The sequence below is a fragment of the Bubalus bubalis genome, chromosome 11 (genome assembly GCF_019923935.1).
Source record: "Bubalus bubalis isolate 160015118507 breed Murrah chromosome 11, NDDB_SH_1, whole genome shotgun sequence".
In the NCBI taxonomy this organism is placed as follows: domain Eukaryota; kingdom Metazoa; phylum Chordata; class Mammalia; order Artiodactyla; family Bovidae; genus Bubalus; species Bubalus bubalis.
In genome coordinates this window covers 63,169,599-63,191,096 of record NC_059167.1, presented here as the reverse complement: position 1 = coordinate 63,191,096, position 21,498 = coordinate 63,169,599, and the positions used below count along the sequence as shown (strand labels likewise).

At 36.0% G+C, this 21,498-nt stretch overlaps 1 protein-coding gene across 1 annotated transcript in view; it reads right to left on the bottom strand.

Annotated features, from left to right (window-relative positions):
- Positions 1–21,498, bottom strand: part of MDGA2 (MAM domain containing glycosylphosphatidylinositol anchor 2) — a 912,048-nt gene that overhangs the window by 216,655 nt on the left and 673,895 nt on the right. The window contains exon 8 of the mRNA XM_025295819.3: positions 17,238–17,531. Within this exon, the coding sequence (XP_025151604.2) occupies positions 17,238–17,531 (294 nt within the window). The remainder of the gene's footprint in view (positions 1–17,237; positions 17,532–21,498) is intronic.

The following is a 21,498-nucleotide window of genomic DNA, read 5'->3' as shown; positions in this document are numbered from 1 at the left end:
CCCACCAGGCCCCTCCATCCATAGGATTTTCCAGGCAAGAGTACTGGAGGGGGGTGCCATTGCTTTCTCCGCAATTTATAGTCTATTTCTCCCCTATTCTAGTGTGTGCCCATATTCACAGTTCAGGTAAAAACTATGTGTAGTGTAACATTTTCATTAACAAAATTGTAACTGAAAAACAGCCAAAGCCAGAAGTACATATTTCAAATCGTTATTAAGTAATACAGTTACTGCTCTAGGCTCTTTTGGAAGAACCAATTATGATTCATGAAGGGAAGAGCTTATACTCTAGTGAGAAAAAGACAGAAAAAGGGAGAACAGAGACATGCATAGATAGATATAGATACAGATTCATAACATATATATCTGTATCTCTATCAATTTATCTATCAATTAGTAGTTAGAAGGTTGACATTACTAAGAACAGAAGAAAGGTCAGATTTAGAGGATAAAAAGATTACACCTAGCTGGAGGTCTCAGGTTACCATTAGAGAAAAGATATTTGAATGCTGTTTTGAAGGTGGTAAAGAGTTAGTTCATAGAGGTGACTCTTAAGAATATTCGTGACAAAGAATTTCGAATTACAAGCAACAGCAAGTTCAAAAGTACAAGGGGTAACGAACTGCTCACCCTGAGCGGAATATGGTATATGATTTCAGAGAAGGGTGAAGGATATTGTATTTCAATTTAGGAGTCTGAATTTTGAATCACAGGTAATGAGTAGTCATATAGAGTTTTTAAACAGAGAAAGAACAAGGAATGCTTGCATTCATGGTTTTGCATAAATTTGGCTTGGTTATTCAGGCCAAGAAAATCATGTCCCATTGGAGTTAATCCTTGATGAGAAGAAAAAGGGGCAAATTTGTCTGTCTGTTTTTTCAGGTACAGCTGGAAATAATGAGAACCACTAAATAACACAAACACACAGAGAATTGAGCTGATGGTTGAGATGAAGGTAACATTTAAGCTCCTGGAATCCACACTTTATTGCCCATAACAGTTAGAAAAGAACTTTCTGTTATTTTCATCTGAAAATGTTTTTGCTCATAAAGCAACATTCATCTGCTAGAAATGTTCTGAAGGGAAAGGGAAGATCAGAGATGGGGGAAATAGGATTTCTTGCAGGAGATAAAAGGGCTTCCTTTGGTAAATGAGAGTGGGACTGGAGAGGCAGGGATGAATTCAGAGAATGTTTGAGACATGACAGCTAACATTTAGTACTATCTATGAGTCAGGTCTGAGGAGGACTTACAAATAGCTGTGAAAAGAAGAGAAGCGAAAAGCAAAGGAGAAAAGGAAAGATATAATAAGCATCTGAATGCAGATTTCCAAAGAATAGCAAATGCAAAGAAAAAGAGGAAAACAACAGAATGGGAAAGACTAGAGATCTCTTCAAGAAAATTAGAGATACCAAGGGAACATTTCATGCAGAGAGGGGCTCAATAAAGGACAGAAATGGTATGGACCTAACAGAAGCAGATGGTATTAACAAGAGGTGGGAAGAATACACAGAAGAACTGTACAAAAAAGAGCTTCATGGCCCAGATAATCACAATGGCGTGATCACTCACCTAGAGCCAGACATCCTGGAATGTGAAGTCAAGTGGGACTTAGAAAGCATCACTACGAACAAAGCTAGTGGAGGTGATGGAACTCCAGTTGAGCTATTTCAAATCCTGAAAGATGATGCTATGAAAGTGCTGCACTCGATATGCCAGCCAACTTGAAAACTCAGCAGGGGCCACAGGACTGGAAAAGGTCAGTTTTCATTCCAATCCCAAAGAAAGGCAATGCCACAGAATGCTCAAACTACCACACAATTGCACTCATCTCACACGCTAGTAAAGTAATGCTCAAAATTCTCCAAGCCAGGCTTCAGCAGTACGTGAACCATGAACTTCCAGATGTTCAAGCTGGTTTTAGAAAAGGCAGAGGAACCAGAGATCAAATTGCCAACATCTGCTGGATCATGGAAAAAGCAAGAGAGTTCCAGAAAACATCTATTTCTGCTTTATTGACTATGTCAAAGCCTTGACTGTGTGGATCACAATAAACTGTGGAAAATTCTGAAACAGATGGGAATACCAGACCACCTGACCTGCCTCTTGAGAAACCTATATGCAGGTTAGGAAGCAACAGTTAGAACTGTACATGGAACAACAGACTGGTTCCAAATAGGAAAAGGAATATGTCAAGGCTGTATATTGTCACCCTGCTTATTTAACTTATATGCAGAGTACATCATGAGAAATGCTGGACTGGAAGAAGCACAAGGTGGAATCAAGATTGCTGGGAGAAATATCAATAACCTCAGATATGCAGATGACAGCACCCTTATGGCAGAAAGTGAAGAGGAATTAAAGAGCCTCTTGATAAGGCAATGGCATCCCAGTCCAGTACTCTTGCCTGGAAAATCCCATGGATGGACGAGCCTGGTAGGCTGCAGTCCATGGGGTCGCTGAGGGTTGGACACGACTCAGAGACTTCACTTTCACTTTTCACTTTCATGCATTGGAGAAGGAAATGGCAACCCACTGCAGTGTTCTTGCCTGGAGAATCCCAGGCATGGGGGTGCCTGGTGGGCTGCCGTCTATGGCGTCACACAGAGTCGGACACGACTGAAGTGACTTAGCAGTAGCCGTGATGAAACTGAAAGAGGAGAGTGAAAAAGTTGGCTTAAAGCTCAACATTCAGAAAGCGAAGATCATGGCATCTGGTCCCATCACTTCATGGGAAATAGATGGGGAAACACTGGAAACAGTGTCAGACTTTAATTTTTAGGGGCTCCAAAATCACTGCAGATGGTGACTGCAGCCATGAAATTAAAAGACGCTTACTCCTTGGAAGGAAAGTTATGACCAACCTAGATAGTATATTGAAAAGCAAAGATATTACTTTGCCAACAAGGGTCCGTCTAGTCAAGTCTATGGTTTTTCCAGTGGTCAAGTATGGATGTGAGAGTTAGACTGAAGAAAGCTGAGTGCTGAAGAATTGATGCTTTTGAAGTGTGGTGCTGGAGAAGACTCTTGAGAGTCCCTTGGCCTGCAAGGAGATCCAACCAGTCCATCCTAAAGGAGATCAGTCCTGGGTGTTCATTGGAAGGACTGATGCTGAAGCTGAAACTCCAATACTTTGGCCACCTCATGCAAAGAGTTGACTCATTAGAAAAGACCCTGAAGCTGGGAGGGATTGGGGTCAGGAGGAGAAGGGGACGACAGAGGATGAGATGGCTGGATGGCATCACTGACTCGATGGACATGAGTTTGAGTGAACTCTGGGAGTTGGTGATGGACAGGGAGGACTGGCATGCTGTGATTCATGGGGTCGCAAAGAGTCGGACATGACTGAGCGACTGAACTGTACTGAACTGATGAGTCAGGTGGCTTCCCTCATGGCTCTGTGGTAATGAATCTGCCTACAATGCAGGAGACACAGGAGATGCGGGTTCGATCCCTGGATTGGGAAGATTCCTTGGAGAAGGGCATGGCAGTCCATTCCAGTATTCTTGCCTGGAGAATCCCATGGACAGAGAAGCCTGGCGGGCTACAGTCCATAAGTTTGCAAATAATCGGACACGACTGAAGCAACTGAGCATGCACGCACCCATCTGTGTGTCAAGTACTGAGGTAAACACATATCAAACATCATCTAATTTAATCCTTGGATAGACCTATGACATAATGAATGAAAATAAATCTCTCTCATGATAGGTATTGAAAAAAAAACAATTATTGAGAGAAATGATGTTTAAAGTAGCAAAGCTAGAATTTAAATCACGTCTAATTTCAGAATCTAATATTCTAATTTTCAAAGGCATATTTAGAAAAAGGGAAAATCAAATAGTGACTCTATTTTTTTTTCCCCCTCAGGTGGGAGGCAGCACTCCCTGTGACTCAGTCCGCACATCTAGGCACATGAGGATTGCTGAGGCCAGCAGCAGGGAAGGAGGGGTGCAGAGAAACTCCACGGAGCTGGTCCTCACATCAGCAGCACATCATAGGTCTCCAGTTCACTGGGCAAGGTCTAGTTCAAAACCAGGATTCAGGAGGAACAGTAGCAGCCCACCCACCCTTCAAAGGATCCTCCCACATGATCTGAAACCACTACCAGGAGGTTCTGGGCTGTCTGGAGGCAGCTGGTAACCACTCTTGGGGTGAGGAGCAGAGTGCCAGCATGAGGGAGTTGGGTCTGGTGATCACTCAGGTCCCCACAGCGCTGCGGCCTCAAATCCAGGAGACAGCATCTGCTCCTCATGGCTGGCAGGCTCCTGCAAGGATAGAGCAGGCTATACTCTGGAAGAGAAAGCACTATTCCATCGACAGTGACTTGAAAAGGGAGGAGAGACATTCTTTAAGGTGAGACAGGGAATTCAAGAGGAGAAAAATAATAAAGGGACATAATTATAAACTTATTTTAGTCACATTAAATTTTAGAATTCATTAGGAGACAAAACTGAAATTTCACAGAAGCTGTCTGAATGTCTCAGATATACATGGAATAAGATCTGCGTAGCAATGATAGTTTAAATCATTATATTGCCAACCGAGACAGCAGAGTAGAACAATATGAGACCAAAACCTAATTTGGGGAAATAAAGATAAATGGCAGTAAAGACACAGTGAAAGTTGCTTAGTCTTGTCTGACTCTGCAACCCCATGGACTATACAGTCCATGGAATTCTCTAGGCCAGAATACTGGAGTGGGTAGCCTTTCCCTTCTCCAGGTGATTTTTCCAACCCAGGGATTGAACCCAAATCTCCCTCATTGCAGGCAGATTCTTTATCAGCTAAGCTACCAGAGAAGCCCTAATAAAGACACAACTTGAAGGTAAAAACAGAACTAGCATCTCAACATCATAAAAGACAAAGAAGAAAAAAACAGTAATGAGTGCTCACTCAATAAACATGCCCTCTTCAAGGAGCCTACACCAATTTAGATTGATAGACATTCTATGTATTTATATCTCTCTAAATATTTTCATAAAATGCATCTGTATCTATTTATATGTGATCAATCAGTTTATACATTTGTATCTTATGGTTTCAAGTTAGCACTTCAAGCAGAAACCTCATATAGTTAAATTACTTCTATTTTTAACTGAACTGTGGGGCTTCCCTGGTATCTCAGCTGATAAAGACTCTGCCTGTTATGCAGGAGACCCTGGTTCAATTCATGAGTCAAGAAGATCCACTGGAGAAGGGATAGGCTACCCACCCCAGTATTCTTGGGCTTCCCTGGTGGCTCAGCTGGTAAAGAATCAGGCTGCAATGTGGGAGACCTGGGTTTGATACCTGGGTTGAGGAGATTCCCTGGGGAAGGGGGATGCTACCCACTCCAGTATTCTGGCCTGGAGAATTCCATGGACGATATAGTCCATGGGGTGGCAAAGAATTGGACACAACAGAGCAACTTTCACTTTCACTGAGCAGTAAAGTGTTATATTTTATCTTATGTTGTATCTTATGTTATACACAGAGCAGTTAGCTTATGTTTAAGAACATATACTTCAAACAGAAGGATCAATAGGGAACATATTGACACAAACAGAAAGAAACTCAGAACAGCTGAAGAAATCAGATTACGTCTACCACTTCAACCATACATTTTAATACAAATAACTAAATGCTAAGAAATAACTTGGAAGAAAAGTTATGACCAACCTAGACAGCATATTAAAAAGCAGAGACATTACTTTGTCAACAAAGTTCTGTCTAGTCAAGGCTATGGTTTTTCCAGTAGTCATGTATGGATGTGAGAGTTGGACTATAAAGAAAGCTGAGCGCCAGAGAATTGATGCTTTTGAACTGTGGTGTTGGAGAAGACTCTTGAGAGTCACTTGGACAGCAAGGGGATCCAACCAGTCCATCCTAAAGGAAATCAGTCCTGAATGTGCATTGGAAGGACTGATGCTGAAACTCCAATACTTTGGCTACATGATGCAAAGAGCTGACTCATTTGAAAAGACCCTGATGCTGGGAAAGATTGAAGGCGAGAGGAGAAGGGGACAACAGAGGATGAGATGGCTGGATGGCATCACTGTCTCAATGGACATGAGTCTGAGTAGACTCTGGGAGTTGGTGATGGACAGGGAGGCCTGGCGTGCTGCAGGTCCCAGAGTTGGACATGTCTGAGCGACTGAAGTGAACTGAACTGAATAAATACTGTCCCATTTTTCTTAAATGTTTTTCTATTTTCTGCTTAATTTTGAACATTTTCTTCCCCTGATTAATTCTGCATATTTAAATTCCTCTTAAATTTAAGTACTCATGCTACATAATTGTCCTTCTCAAGAAAAAATACTTTTACTTAATTTATTGAGAAACAATATTAAAGAACAAAATCCACATATTGACCGATTTTCAAGATCATTATTTGACTCCTTTCCTTTTGGAAATACTCTGTAATTAAGAAGAAAGTAATTTCCAATTTTAAAATAATTCTAATAAGTGTGAAATCAACAGAGAATGTCTTTCAAATTCACAATACATGGTCAGTTTAGGTTTCAAAGTTTCCTGTTGAAGGATTTTTTGCTTTTGCCTATTAGAATCCTTAAAGTTTCAAGGAAATACTCATTTGCCAGAAGAAAGAAATTCATAAGATGATCAAAATGATCCAAGAATGAAATACAGCTACTGCCTCCCAAACCCAGATACCTGCTGAAAGTCCAGCAAAGAAAGAACATAAGCACACCAGTAAAACAGGAAATGAACAAATAGCAAGTTAAGAGACAAAAAGTAAGGTATATTGGAAACATACTTTCATAATTTATACAAAAGTAATTATTATGATAAAATGAAGAAAAACACTAAAGCAAAAGAATTACTAAGAAAGTTTAACAGATGCATTTGGAAAAAAAAAAAAATCCCTACTGCATGAGACTCTGACCTTCTTTTAAAGTTCTAGCTCTGATCTCCATGACAAGGGAAGAATGCCAACTATGTTTTTAAGCAACATTTCTGTATTAAGTTGTTTCTGGATTGAGAGGAACATTAATGTCTGATAAGATTAGACATAAATTAGAGCTTAGGGTAGTTGGTGACTCTTCCAACTTCAGGGACTTTGGAAGTTGTACCTATAGATTTGTTACAAGAGACATTGGTTCCTGTGGGGCAGAGAATTCTGCCAGAGTCCCCATCTCCAAATTACAGAGATCTTGTCTCCTAATACACAAGCTATCATCTAGGCAGAGGTTCTCAATGGGTATAATTTATACCCCTTTGGGTACAATTTTGCCCATCACAAGCATATCTGATGTGTATAATTTTGATTATACCTGGTATAATTAAGCATACCTGATGGGTACAGAAGACATCTGGCAAGGTCTAGATTTACATTTTATTGTCATGATATGAGGGAGGGGTGTGCTACTGTACCAAAAGATTAGAGGCCAGGGAAACCTCCAAGCATCCTAAAATTAACAAGATCTATTCATTAGATGCCAGTAGCATCCCTCTTCTAATTATGACAATCAAAATTTGTTGACAATTTTCAAGTGTCCCCAGAAGTGGGGACAGGTGGACATGCTGGCAAGCTGTGGTTCCTGTCTTATATCTGCAAAAGTGTATTTGAGTCCATATGTGTCTATAGTAACCCCATGAGTTGAGTTTGAATGTAGTTGAAACTAAGAAGACCCTCTGGTAGGTTATACAATAGAACAGTTCACTACTAGGTTAAACGTTATTCACATAATATAATATAATCCCCAATAATATAATATATGCAAAACTCTTTGGCTGGTGTTAAATATTAAAATATGATATTGACTCAAACAGCTGATAATACCTAAAGAAAAAATTGCTAGCACATAAGCTAAAATTCTATATGAGCAATGTTCGTAAGTGGATTAAACATTGGTAAATGCATCTCTCTTGCTGAAGTCATAGGAAATCATGTCTTCCTGTGACAATATCAGTCTTTGATTTCTCATTTCCTGATTGGTTCCATGCACTGACTGAAGTGCCTTTCTATCAACCAATTTCTTATATTGTTACCTAACTTCTAAGGTGCTTATGCTGTTTTTCCTAACCAGAAACTCATGTCTTTTGCATACTTTATATTTTCCTTTGCACGAAATGTTTCATGGCAGGTATATTTATAAAATAAACTGATCAAGTGACAAGCATGTTCATGGAATATATTATTGTAAAACTCTGTGTGTGATTTATTTATTATTATTATCTTTTTATTTTCATGGGAGAAAAGCACACTAGAAAATGCCTCAATTCTATATTTGGGAGGAATACATTTATTTTTGGATGAGGGAATAAACCCTTTTTTAACTAAAAATAATTTAAAAAGGCACAGGATTTTTGTAGTTACACACATATATTTACAAACATGTTTATGTTTACTTCTCTTAGAGGATGTATTTTTATAAAGTGAGGAAGGGAGAAGGATAAGAAAATAACCCAGGGAGAGAGGCAATGTAAACCTTCATTCAAACAACATTTAATCACATATATGAAGGCTTTCAAGAGAGAAAACCATCTTTTCAGTATTATGGAAATTCTACAATCTATTTGAATTCATATCTGCATAACAGGGGTGGGCAGAAGTACTTAACTGACAACAGCAGTCAACAAATACTTGTCTGAGTTAAGTTGTCAATACTTTTAATTATACTGTTAAAACTGGCTGGTTCCTATCTCACTTCTTTTTGCATAGATGCTGAAAATAAAACTTTTAATGAAAGGTTTTTTTTCTCCTAAATATTAAACTATGGCTGTATTCTACATTAAGATGGAAGCAGAGATGGCACCAGGAAAAAAAAAAATATGTGCTTATTTTCTTTACAAGATCCATATACTTGAGGAACTGATCATCTTTCCCAGTGATCTGTGCTTCACAGTTCAGTGAAGACATCTTGTCGGTGTTCTGCATTGAGAAGCTCTTTAGAATTGGGAGGTTAAAGAATCCATCTGCAATGCGGGAGACCTGGGTTGGGAAGATCCTCTGGAGAAGGGAAGGGCTACCCACTCCAGTATTCTGGCCTAGAGAATTCCACGGACAGAGAAGCCTGGAAGGGTACAGTCCATGGGGACTCAAAGAGTGGGACATGACTGAGCAACTTTCACTTTCACTTTTCACTTTAGAATGAGAATTTCCATTGTCTTTGACAATTTCCTTAGATTAAATACCCGATTGCCATCTCTGAAAGAGTGAGAACCAGGAAGCAAGAGGATAACCCAGGATGGCTGGAGCAGTTCAGTTCAGTTCAGTTGCTCAGTCGTGTCCAACTCTTTGTGACACTATGGACTGTAGCAGGCCAGGCTTCCCTGAACATCACCAACACCTGGAGTTTACTCAAACTCATGTCCATTGAGTTGGTGATGCCATCCAACCATCTCATCCTCTGTCGTCTCCCTCTCCTCCCACCTTCTATCTTTCTCAGCATCAGGGTCTTTTCAAATGAGTCAGCTCTTTGCATCAGGTGGCCAAAGAATTGGAGTTTCAGCTTCAGCATCAGTCCTTCCAAAGAAATCCCAGGACTGATCACCTTCAGGATGGACTGGTTGGATCTCCTTGCAGTCCAAGGGACTCTCAAGAGTCTTCTCCAGCACCACAGTTCAAAAGCATCAGTTCTTTGGCACTCAGCTTTCTTTATAGTCCAACTCACATCCATACATGACTACTGGAAAAACCATAGCTTTGACTAGATGAACCTTTGTTGACAAAGTAATGTCTCTGCTTTTTAATATGCTGTCTAGGTTGGTCATAGCTTTTCTTCCAAGGAGCAAGCATCTTTTAATTTCATGGCTGCAGTTACCATCTGCAGTGATTTTGGAGCCCCCCCGAAAATAAAGTCTGCCACTGTTTCCACTGTTTCTCCATCTATTTGCCATGAAGTGATGGGATCAGATGCCATGATCTTAGTTCAGCTAAAGTAAATTCATCATAAAGACTCTGCAAAATATCATGTCCACTTGGGACATTCAATTTTCAAATATTCAGGAGGAACATAAAAATAAAATCTTTAAACAAATATTTTTTTTTCAAGGCAGCTCCATTATAATTTCTCATTAAAATTCTGGGAAATGCAGTGAAGGATACTTATATGACATATTGACATGAGAAAAAAAAATTAGAGTATTTTATACAGTTTAAATTGTACCCTATCATATAAGGCTACAGTTTCTTCTTTTTAAAGACAAGATCTTAACTACTTGGGGATGTGGAAGCTAAGAGAGGAGAAAATAGCACAAATATTAATGTTCTCAAAATATTAACACTGCCTCAAGGTTTCATTGATTAATGCTTTTAACCTCTGCAAACATCAGAAGAACAAATATGGCAACTTAATTCAAATAAAGGAACTGTGTGTAATAAATACTGAGTTCCATTTAATAATCATTCATGTTAAAATATGAAAAGTGAATGCTTAAAATATTATTATCTTGGTAAATGTAAATATTTTCCCCAATCTATATTCACTTGAGAAGATAAAATTTTACATTTCTTATTACTAAAGTTTTAACTTTAACCTTATGTCAAGTACGGAGATCCTGGAAATGGATCAGTTAATCAAGAATCTACCAATTTTACAGCTGCTCTCATGCTAGAAATGTAACAGCTGCTTTGGCCCACAAAGACCTTAAGTTATAGCAGGAATGGATCAAAGGGTCTTTAGAGAAGGAAACAGGAAACAGTAAGGTAGAGGAGGAATAATTTGCACTAAGAAAATGGATAGTTTACATTAAAACATTTCAGAACTGATACATTAAAATGATAATCATCATTTCTATTTTGTGCTGCCTGGTGAGCAATATTCTAGAAGCTTTGCAAAGTTATTTCAAATAAATGTTAATTGAAAATGGAAAACATTTTTCTTTTCTTAGAAATAGAAAACTGAAGCTCAAGATATTAAGATATTGGCCATGGGCCATATACATATAATGTTAAATTCATTAAACAAGGAGGCCATTAGACTGAGGTGTAAGCAAACCAAAATCAAAGCCTATGAAAGGATCAAGGTTACAAAACTGAAATCTAAAGATGACCAATCACAGACAGACAACCAGGCTTGAAACTTTGAAAGTAAAAGTGACTCAGTTGTGTTTAACTCTTTGCAACCCCCATGGACTATACAGTCCATGGAATTCTCTAGCCAGAATAATGGAGTGGGTAGCCTTTCCCTTCTCGGATCTTCCCAACCGAGGAATTGAATGGGGGTCTCCTGCATTTTGGGTGGATTCTTAACCAACTCAGCTATCAGGGAGGCTTTAAACCGTAGCCAGTCAATATCTTGCTTATTTGTTTTTACATTTTCTATACGTGTCGCCACAAGCTCCTGTCTATGGAGCACTCCTAATCACTTCCAGTTTGGTGCTGGTGGATCAGAATCAATTTCTGCTCTAATATGAGTTTAAGAGCTTGCTTAAAATTTTCAACATGCCTCAGTTTACCTTTTAATAACATGGGTTGGGTGCGTGTTTGCTTAGTCATGTCTGACTCTACAGTCTATGGACTGTACCAGGCATTGTAAGGGATAAAAGCCATGATTCTGTGGGTCAAAGAAAATTCTTTAAATGAATACTCTCTTTAAAGTTATCATTCATACAGGGGCAGTGGTTGTATACTCTTTTGCTGTCATTACCTAAAATGTAGAGAAAATAAACTTGAACTTACCATTTCTGTATCAAATATACTCTTTTGAATAACCTTAAGGGTTTGTCTTCAACTTTTGAGTATAAATTTATTTTATGAGAGTAAACTAAGTCTTTTAGAATCAAGTCATACTGGTGAAAGAAATAAATCCATGAGAAGGACTTTTTGTGTTGTTCAAACTCATTCTATATGCCATAGTACAGAGGGTTTTGATGAAGTCAACAGTGAAATGGCTAGATAGCATCACTGACTCAATGGACATGAATTTGAGTAAACTCCGAGACATAGTGAAGGGCAAAGGAGCATGGCATGCTGCAGTCCATCCTCAGTCCTTGCAGTCCGTGCTGCAGTTTGCAAAGAGTCAGACACAACTTAGTGACTGAACAACAACAGTGAAATAATAGCCAATGGTTTTGAAAGAAGTATATCTTCTAATGTTATTGTTGTTGCCATCTAATAGGCATGTTGCAAATGCAGTTTTACTTTGAAGTTCTAACAAGGAGGGCCCTTCTCAGTAACTAATGGGCTTACTAAAGGGGGAGGACTGAGGCAGGACTTAAATGGTTAAAGAGTTGAAGAACTGGTGGGAAGAGGAGAATGGGGGTATAGAAGTCTACGATAGAGGCATCATTGAATTACCGTGTCTATGAGGCTGAGAAGAGATGGGATGGGATGAATTAATATGAAAAATAAGAATACATCTGAATAAGTAGAGCATTCCAGGTTATGTTAGAAGGCTTATTTTGTTCTTTTAAGTAAAATTATTGTCCATTTACTTATACATCCCCTTGTATAGCCTTGAACATCACCCTGTGTGAATGTGGCAAACTGCCCCCTTGTTTCCTCTTTAATCAACACCTTGTCTCTCATATTATCTTTAGATCAATTCAGTCACAATAGTTTTAAAATAACCCCAAAAGAAGTTATATTTGTTCAATTCAGTTATTCTGTATATCTCAACACTGTAGAAAATTACTCAGTAATTCATCTAACAATAGTCACCATGTCTGTTACATGATATTCCAATCTGTCTTTAATTTTCCTTTTAAGGCCCATGATATTCTGCTTTGGTTGAATATTCATTTGATTGAAAGAAATAAACATGCACTCTTCAATAAGCTTCTTGAGTAAAAGAGTAAGCGATAATGGCTTTAACCTATGGTTCGCTCCTCTTCATACAATTTCTGGTCTTGCTTTGGAAATAGTTGAGGAACAAGGGTCTTTCAATAGCTCTGATTGTTTCCTTTCATAGTTTTCCTTCATTTGGAAAATAGAAATTGTAAGTAAAGGGAGCATGGAATCTCATTTGAAGATAGCTGAAAGTACACACAAAAACTCCAAAACTGACAAGTGTTAAAATGTATTAACCATCTTTCAGTTGAGTTCAGTTCAGTCGCAAAGAATCGGACCCTACTGAGCAACTGAACTGAACTGATCTGAAGGATAGTTACTTAATACATTTTAACACTTGTCAGTTTTGGAGTTTTTGTGTGTGCTTTATATCTTATAAAAGAAATATCTTTAATTGTAGGTGCCTACAGATAATAAAGCTTTGGTTAAAACTGACATCCAATGTAGTATATATCTTCTTCAGCTGATTTTCAGGAAAATATATCTCAAAATATATTGAAATATATTTCTTCACTAAAATATTTCTTACTTCACTGAAAGATTTTACCAGTGTTTGAGATTAAACCATTTAAAGTTTGGCTTTTATTAAAAATAAAATGCTATAGTTTATGAAATCAAAATCACAGTATATAATATATATATATTCACTTCAAAGAGCAATAATTTCTTTTAGAGGACCATAGGCATAACTGGACTTCTTCATTTAATATAAATATTTGAATATATTCTTCCAATGACATTTTCACTTAATTACTATTTATATGATCATTATTTTACTGGATAAATGTAAAAATCACTTTAACTACAGCTACTCTGTTTAGGAAAGTGTTCTAGTTTTGTTCAATAGGCTCATGCATATTATAATTTTTAAATAATGAACTGATTAACCTATGCAACATTTTTATTTTCAATGATCTATTCTAATACTGCTTCACATAAATATAAGCAAGTTAAAAGAATTATTACATATTTTCAAAAAATGTGAATGAAATTAAATAGTGGCTGAATATTTAAAGGTCTGTTATTAAAACTGTACAATATATGTTGCAATTTCATCTAGCATTTTTAAAAATTTAGATGAATTTTAAACCACTATTTTTCAAGGCCTTATATTGAAACTTTTCATTCCAGTCTGTATCATTTGTCCTAACTTGCTATTGTAGAAATTAAAAATATTATAAAATAAGCCTCAGCTTTCAGGAATGAGCACTGTGCACAAAAATTTAATAATTTAAACCATTTCATTATGGTGATTAAGCTACTCTTAATAGGACATAGAAGGGTGTAAAATACCTCTAGGCTTCTGTCACTTGCTAAATCACTATCCACACATTTTAAGAAGAAGCAAATTAACTGGGGATAGTAAATAATTTAAAAAGTTTTACTAAAATGACTACTGTATAATTTTAACACATTGGCTAAGAACAAATCTCACTTGAAGATTTAGAACATTAAGCTAAGTGGACTGTTTCATTTTTTATGCAATATGAAAACAATTATATTATTTATACTTAGGCCTTACTACCTCTGCTCATCAATTACTAATACAATTACTTCTTTTGGTTGGTTATTGTTTAATTGGACACAACTAAAACTTAACAAGGGGAAATATGCTTTAGAGACACATTTTTGAGTGTTTTTTATCTATTATGACCATCTATTTTTCATTTTCATATTTCAAAAATGATACAATTATATATAAATATATGTTTTTAATATATATATATACATATTTTGTGTGTATATATACATATTGTGTGTGTGCAAAATAGACTGTCCCAGAATTTGTCAGTGTAATATATTTTAGGAAAGGAGATCTTAATAAACTAAAGTGTAGAGTTCACATACTGAAAAATGTGTTAGGTACAAGTCAGAGTATTTGACATCTCCTCCCTTCATACACTTGAACATTTTCAGCTGTCAAACTGTTATGTGGCTAGTCCTCAGATATTCCTGAACCCTAAATAATAAAGAACAAATTATACAAGAAGCAAGATATATATATATATATTCCATATATATATACATTCATTTGTTATATTTACTCCATGCATTTGCTGACTAGCTATAATATAAAATATATTATGCTGAGAATACAAAATGCATAAACCATAGCTTTATATATCAAATGGATATATGATATATAAAGTATATGAAATGACTTATTTTATATTCTATATGAATTATTTGCATATGTGGCACACCTATCCAAATTAAGCACAAATACCATATTATTTTCATTCTTTTAAGAAATCCCCATAAAAGTTAAATTGTTTATCATTTTAAAATATTATTAAGATTTCTGCATGACTAGTTTTACAGGAATAAGCCTTAAGTAGTTAAGGCTTCTGGAGTTGTTACCAGTTATTTGTACCTGGCAGATGCTCAGACACATAACCAGATTCTTCAAAAGAGTTGGGAATACATGAAAGCTTTTTGAAAGACATTAGGGCATTCTCACCAGCAACTGGCCAGGCTGCTGGCACCCAGCCGTGTTTCCTTGTAGGCTGGGGAACTTGCCTCTGAGAGGAAGTGTTGTTAGATTATACCTTCTGCTCTGCAAAGTCACCTTGGGATGCAGATCTTTTCCTGTGCATTAAATGAATTTGGCTTTGCCTATGTCTATTGATGTCTTTTAGTCAATTACATCCTTGTGACACTAGAGACAACTGTGCCAATTCATCTGATATTAACAGGATTGAATTTTAAGATCTGGTGCTGAACTTATTATATCTGAAATCTATTAGGAAGCAAAAACAGGGGAAGTTAGGTCACCAAAGGAATCCTAGAGGTTAGTATATTCTATGGAGATTAAAGATCCTGGCTCTTGAAACTTTAATTCAAAATTCCCTAGAGCCAATGGGTTCCACAGCTTTTATTTGTGTCAGAGCTTCCACAGAGAGGTGTGAGCAGAGTGAAAACAAATTGCCCAATAGCTTTAGGAACACTGAAACTTCCTGCATAGCTCTAGAGGAAAAACATATTCCTGTGATTACCAACAAGAATGAAGTACTCCAAAAAAAAAAAAAAAAAATGAAGTACTCCAAACTGTATCCACGTCCTGATTACCTGAGGGTGTCTCTTATTTATTGGAGAATTGAGGAGAGGTTTCTTTAAAATTTTGTTTTTCTTTCTGAAACTTGTTTTCACATGAACCTCCTACCCTATGAGTTTATTATCATGAGTATAAAGGCCAGTGAGAAAAAAAAGGTAACATTCAACTGTGGAATGGAACTTACCATTTAAGAGCTGCATTCTTTACAGATAAAACTAGTAAGATACTTGACAAGTATAAGTTTGCTTATCTATAGGACAAACAGCACTTTGAAAGCTGAGTTTCTAAAGTATAGGGACAAGAAAGGGTTAAACAGCAGGCAGAACCTTGCTCCTCCCATTACTCACACTCACACTCCTCATACATAAACATGTGTGTTATCTGTTGCAAACATAACCCTTCCATATTTCAATTATCTTTCCAAATTTAAAGTAAGATAATTCAATATGCCAACACCTTTAAGACTAATATAAAAATAGACATTTTGGACTGATTTCTATTTTCCATTTTCTGCATTAGGAAAGAACCACAAAAGAAAAGAACATCATTGCTTATTGAAGTGTATAGTTACTTCCACTTCATTCTTTTTCTTAAAGATTTTGCCACCATGTAAATAACAAATAATACCTCAATTAAAATTTACAGCAACATTCCTGAAGTTTGAACAGATTGTGCTTAGCTTGCTTCTTCTCTTCAGTATAACCCACACCACCTGCTATCCAAAATACCAGGGCATCATTCTCTAATAACCCAACACCAGTGGCATTGTTAAACTTCTTAATTTCATGAGTTTAGGCATTTTTACACTAAAAGCAAATACAAAGCACACTATGTCAGCATTTTTTTAGCCCTTTCAATGAAAATAGTTAAAAATCCATCATATTCAGCTCTCAGAGTTAAATAATTATCTGTTAGGAAAGTAAAGCAAAAAATCAGCACCTAATATCTGCCTGAATTATCTCAATATTACTACAATTATGTAATCTACTCTTACAATTTCAGATAGCAAAAATAGCATTGCAATGATTAGGTCTCCACAATTTAAGCAAAGGACACCCTGAGATAGGTGAATAATTTGGGCAAAGGACAGGCAATTGCTGAAGCAGAAACATAAACAGTGAAAACAAAGGAGTATTATAATCTGAATTAGCAATTACTTCCAATTTCCATTTTGCTTCATTGCACACAGCCAGTTTTTAACCATTAGGCTTGTTGATTCTTTGGCCTTAACCAATGACATAACACCATCATAATCATCACACACATACTAATACAATTCTTTTCCATTAGTGTGTATTGGCTCAAGTAATAGGCAGACTTGGGGAAATTATAGTTTAAATTGGGTAGCAATAATGTAGAAATATTGGGTCCTAATCCAACTCCAAAAATTATCTAATTTTCTTCCCTTGTCCCCCCAATAGAAATACATAGAGAAAAATGTACTTACACTGCACGATGAGCTGCACCAAGGCTTCTCTTGGTTTCACGTTAAATCCATTATACTGGCTGGTCTGACATCGATACATTCCTGACATTTCCCTAGATACATTCACAATTCTCAGTGTTCCATCATAACTCTCCATTTGCATATTCCCATCAGGCATTGCGACTTCTTTATCCGCTCTAGACCAAAGGATGATGGGTTTAGGTTTTCCAGTTACTTGACACTGCAGTTCTATTGTGTCTCCTTCTCTGGTGACCAAAGGTGATTTTTCCTGTGGAACAGTCAGATTGGGTGGAACTTGAAATGGGAAAAAGAAAATTTTTCAAGGTTAGTATATACTGGTAAAGCATATTCAAACACAGAAAATCATAAGGAAACAATTTCTGCTGGTTGAAGAAGTGTGACAATTCAGATGACAAAAATTACAGAGACCTTGGGAATAAGTGGCACATACCCTCATTTAAGTAATTCTAAACTGTTTTCATGTTCTCAAATGAGGACTTCAAACATTAGCAAGATAAATAAGCATTAAACTGGAACGCGAATGATCAACATAACAACAATCTACTCCATAATTTGTCATTATCAACCATTAACTGGGTCTTTAACATCTGCATTGCACAGAAGAGTGATCCTACTTGCTAAGTAAGGTAAGATTAAGTTTTTCAGTCTTCTCTAGGCCATTATCTCTTACCCAAGGATGCCATAAGAAGGGGATAAGAGATATTATAGACTTAGTAGGTACAGTAAATGCAATAGGAAGGGGGAAAAGAAGAACCTCTGATATAAAATCCAAAGTTCTGAAAACTGATTTTGAAACTGACCAAACTGCTAAGGTTTAGGATTTGTTCTCTCCCCTGAGAAAATGAAATGGAACAATGGATTACAATACCACACTCTGACAACTGAACGTATTAATCTTTTTGATTTTTAGTATTTTTTGACATTTGAATTTCATATGATTTGCCTTGAACACGTTTTGAGATCATTGTAAATAGGTTGTCATGACATTGCCGCTATTTCTATAAAATGTATTTCAAGTGAGTTTTGAAAAATATATTTCAGTAATTTAAGAATGTACTTTTCTCAAGTAAAGCTAATTTCTGATGTTACCGAAGATATTCATTAGATGGCTCAGATGGTAAAGCGTCTGTCTACAATGCAGGAGACCCGGGTTCAATCCCTGGGTTGGGAAGATCACCTGGCGAAAGAAATGGCAATCCACTCCAGTACTATCGCCTGGAAAATCCCACGGACAGAGGAGTCTGGTAGGCTACAGCCCACGGGGTTGCAAAGAGTCAGACACGACTGAGCAACTTCACTTTCACTTTTAGGTTGACTTTAAAAAATTGTGTATTATTATTTATTTTGGCCGCGCTGGGTCTTTGTTGTGTTGCGGTGGCTTCTCTAGATGCGGCGCGTGGCCTCAGTAGTTGTGGTGTCCAGGCTTATAGTTGCAGTATGTGGGATCTTAGTTCTGCCCAGGGATCCAACCCAGGTCCCCTGTACTGGGAGTGCAGATTCTTAGCCACTAGACCATCAGGGAAGTACTAGATTGATTTTATAGTAAGTTAACTTTACCACACTTGAAAACATGAACTAATAAAAGGGAAGTATTATTCAATGAGTTTTTTTTTTTTTTTTAAGGTATCTTCTGTTCCACTGGAAGACTTTTACTTCTCATACAAATGTATATGAATTCAAAAGTATTTATACAATAGAGGATCTGTAAGAAAAGCATGGGCTAAATTAGAATGGTAGAATAAGAATAACCAGAAACATACACATAATTCTATCCCTGTGAAAATGTCATGCATTTTCCCCTTTGGAGGTAATACTGCATATAAATAAAAAGGCAAAAATTTTATTTGCCCTTCTAGCATTACTGTGCTCCAGTGCCCAGGAACAAAAACAAACATATTTAACCTTTAATATATTTTTCTACTAATGTTGAACTATTTTTCTCTTCTACATAGAAAACAAAATTTACAAAGTGATATCAGAATTAATTATCTTGCTGTTTAAATATCTTCATGTCTACTTTTCCATTTAATTCCTTCATTTACTTCTAGTTTAAAAAACTATTTAACCATGCACAGCATCTTAGAAATTAGAAAACATGAAACGTTTATCACTATCTTCTTGAAATATATATAAATTCTAGGAAACGGCATAAACAAAAACATGTTTAAATATGGCTGCATTAAAAAAACCTATATGATTAAATCATTTACTCTTGTAAATATAAACAACTAAATAATGTAGCTAAATAATTTGTTCTTTTTGTAGTGAATCACCAGAGAATGATACAATACTAAACAAGCATCACCTTGTAACAACAGGATCAAAAAAAAGCTGAAATATTTATTCACCCTCCATGAGAAAGGATACAGAATAACAGCAATAACCTCAACATTTAACATTAATTATGCTTCTATTGTGTACCTGGCATAGTTAGGAATTTTACATTTTCATGAATTCTCATGACCATCCTTGAGTCAAATGTTTAATAATAAAATTTAACAAATGAGAAAACTGAGAATAAGAGAAGATAAATACTTTGATTTGAGCAGAATTAAAAGTGAGGCAAATTGATAGCAGGTAGCTGATGTAGAGATATGAACCCTGAAGCAGGCTTTAGCAAGCAAACTATGGTGTTTCAAAGGAATAACGAGTTAGCACTGGACTCCTCTCCTTTTGCTCATAATTACTTTGTTTCTATGGACAAACTGGAACAGTTTTCCCTGCCTGTCTCTTGGTTGGAATCTCAGGGACAATAAAAGAGTCTAGGTAGAAATGTGATGGAGTATGTAACACATATGTTGCAAATTACCTTATCTTTCTATGTTGTATCTTATATATCTGCCTTAAATATCTATATATAACAATACTAGAATAATTCCCATATATGGCAAAATAAATATCCAAATTATTTTACATTTGTACAAAATAAATGAAAATAAATTATACATTAAAAGACTATTTAATGGAGTGTTATTTAAAATCGAAAAATTTCACCTCTTACAAAAACAAGTCACACGACTTTGGCCAAGCTTAAACATTCTGAGTATGAATTTCTTCATTTTTGAAACTAAGAATTTATATTTAACCAACTCCAAGGGTATTAATGTTCTGATTATAGGAACAAACAGCAAAATATTAAAGATAGGAGAGGGCTAATAAAAGTATCCATTTTCTGATTTAATAAGATGAATATTCAAAGATCTTATTACATTAGGCCAGTCTAACAAAAAGAGATCCTTGGCTAGCTATATTCTTTTTAAGTTTATCATGCTAAATAGTTTTAAAAAAAAAAAAAAAAAAAAAACTCCCTTGTAAATGTAATCATTTGTTAGATAAACTTTTCTCCTTTTGTAATAAAAATTATAGAAATGTAAACCTCAGTTTTAATCTAGGTAAGTTACAAATTTATTTTTAATATATTTGCTCATTTTAAAATAAATACCAAAGTCCAGTTAAAATACAGCTTATTTTTCACCCTTTCCATGATGTTTTTGAAATTTTTATTTCAGAGTTAACCCTTTCTTTGCAACTTTCTTGGCTAAGAAGGTCCTAAAATGTTAAGTTTTTATAGGCTTCCCTCTTTCCACACTATATTTTCCATTTTCTAGAATGCTCTAAATTATCATTATTATTATATTTTTTTCTGTTAGGAGATTTTGTTTGTTCTCATGAATATCTCTCTGTTTTGTAGGGTTATAATAAAAATTATAACTTTACCTCAAGATTCTTTCAGTCTGTAATTGCAGCCTACTATGATTTTCCAAAATTCTTGCAAGTCCTTAAACCTTAACCTTAAGCACTATTTATTTCTTGACTTAGTTGATAGCTAATTATGAGGACACTTGATCTGCTAATTAAAAACCATAGACTTTTCTTTGTTTCAGCATTTATTCTAACTCATCACTTCCAATCAGCTGCTTTGGTTTGTCTATCAAATATCTCTCTTATATCTCCCCATTTCTTTTCATGGCTATAGGAAGATTTCTTAGTAAAGCCATCATTATTTCTTCTTGAGACAATGTCCTAAGTGGTCTTTCTGTCACCAGTCTAATTCTTCCTGTCCTCCTGCTTCCCTGTCATAAGATTTATCATCAGAAATGCAATTATATTTCTGTCACTATGAAAATTTCAATCCTCAATGAGAGTGCTCATCCTAATACTGCTTTAATTAAAAAAGATAAACTGAAATCAGACTGACAGATTTTATTACAAAAAATCATGATATAGTCACATAATAAAT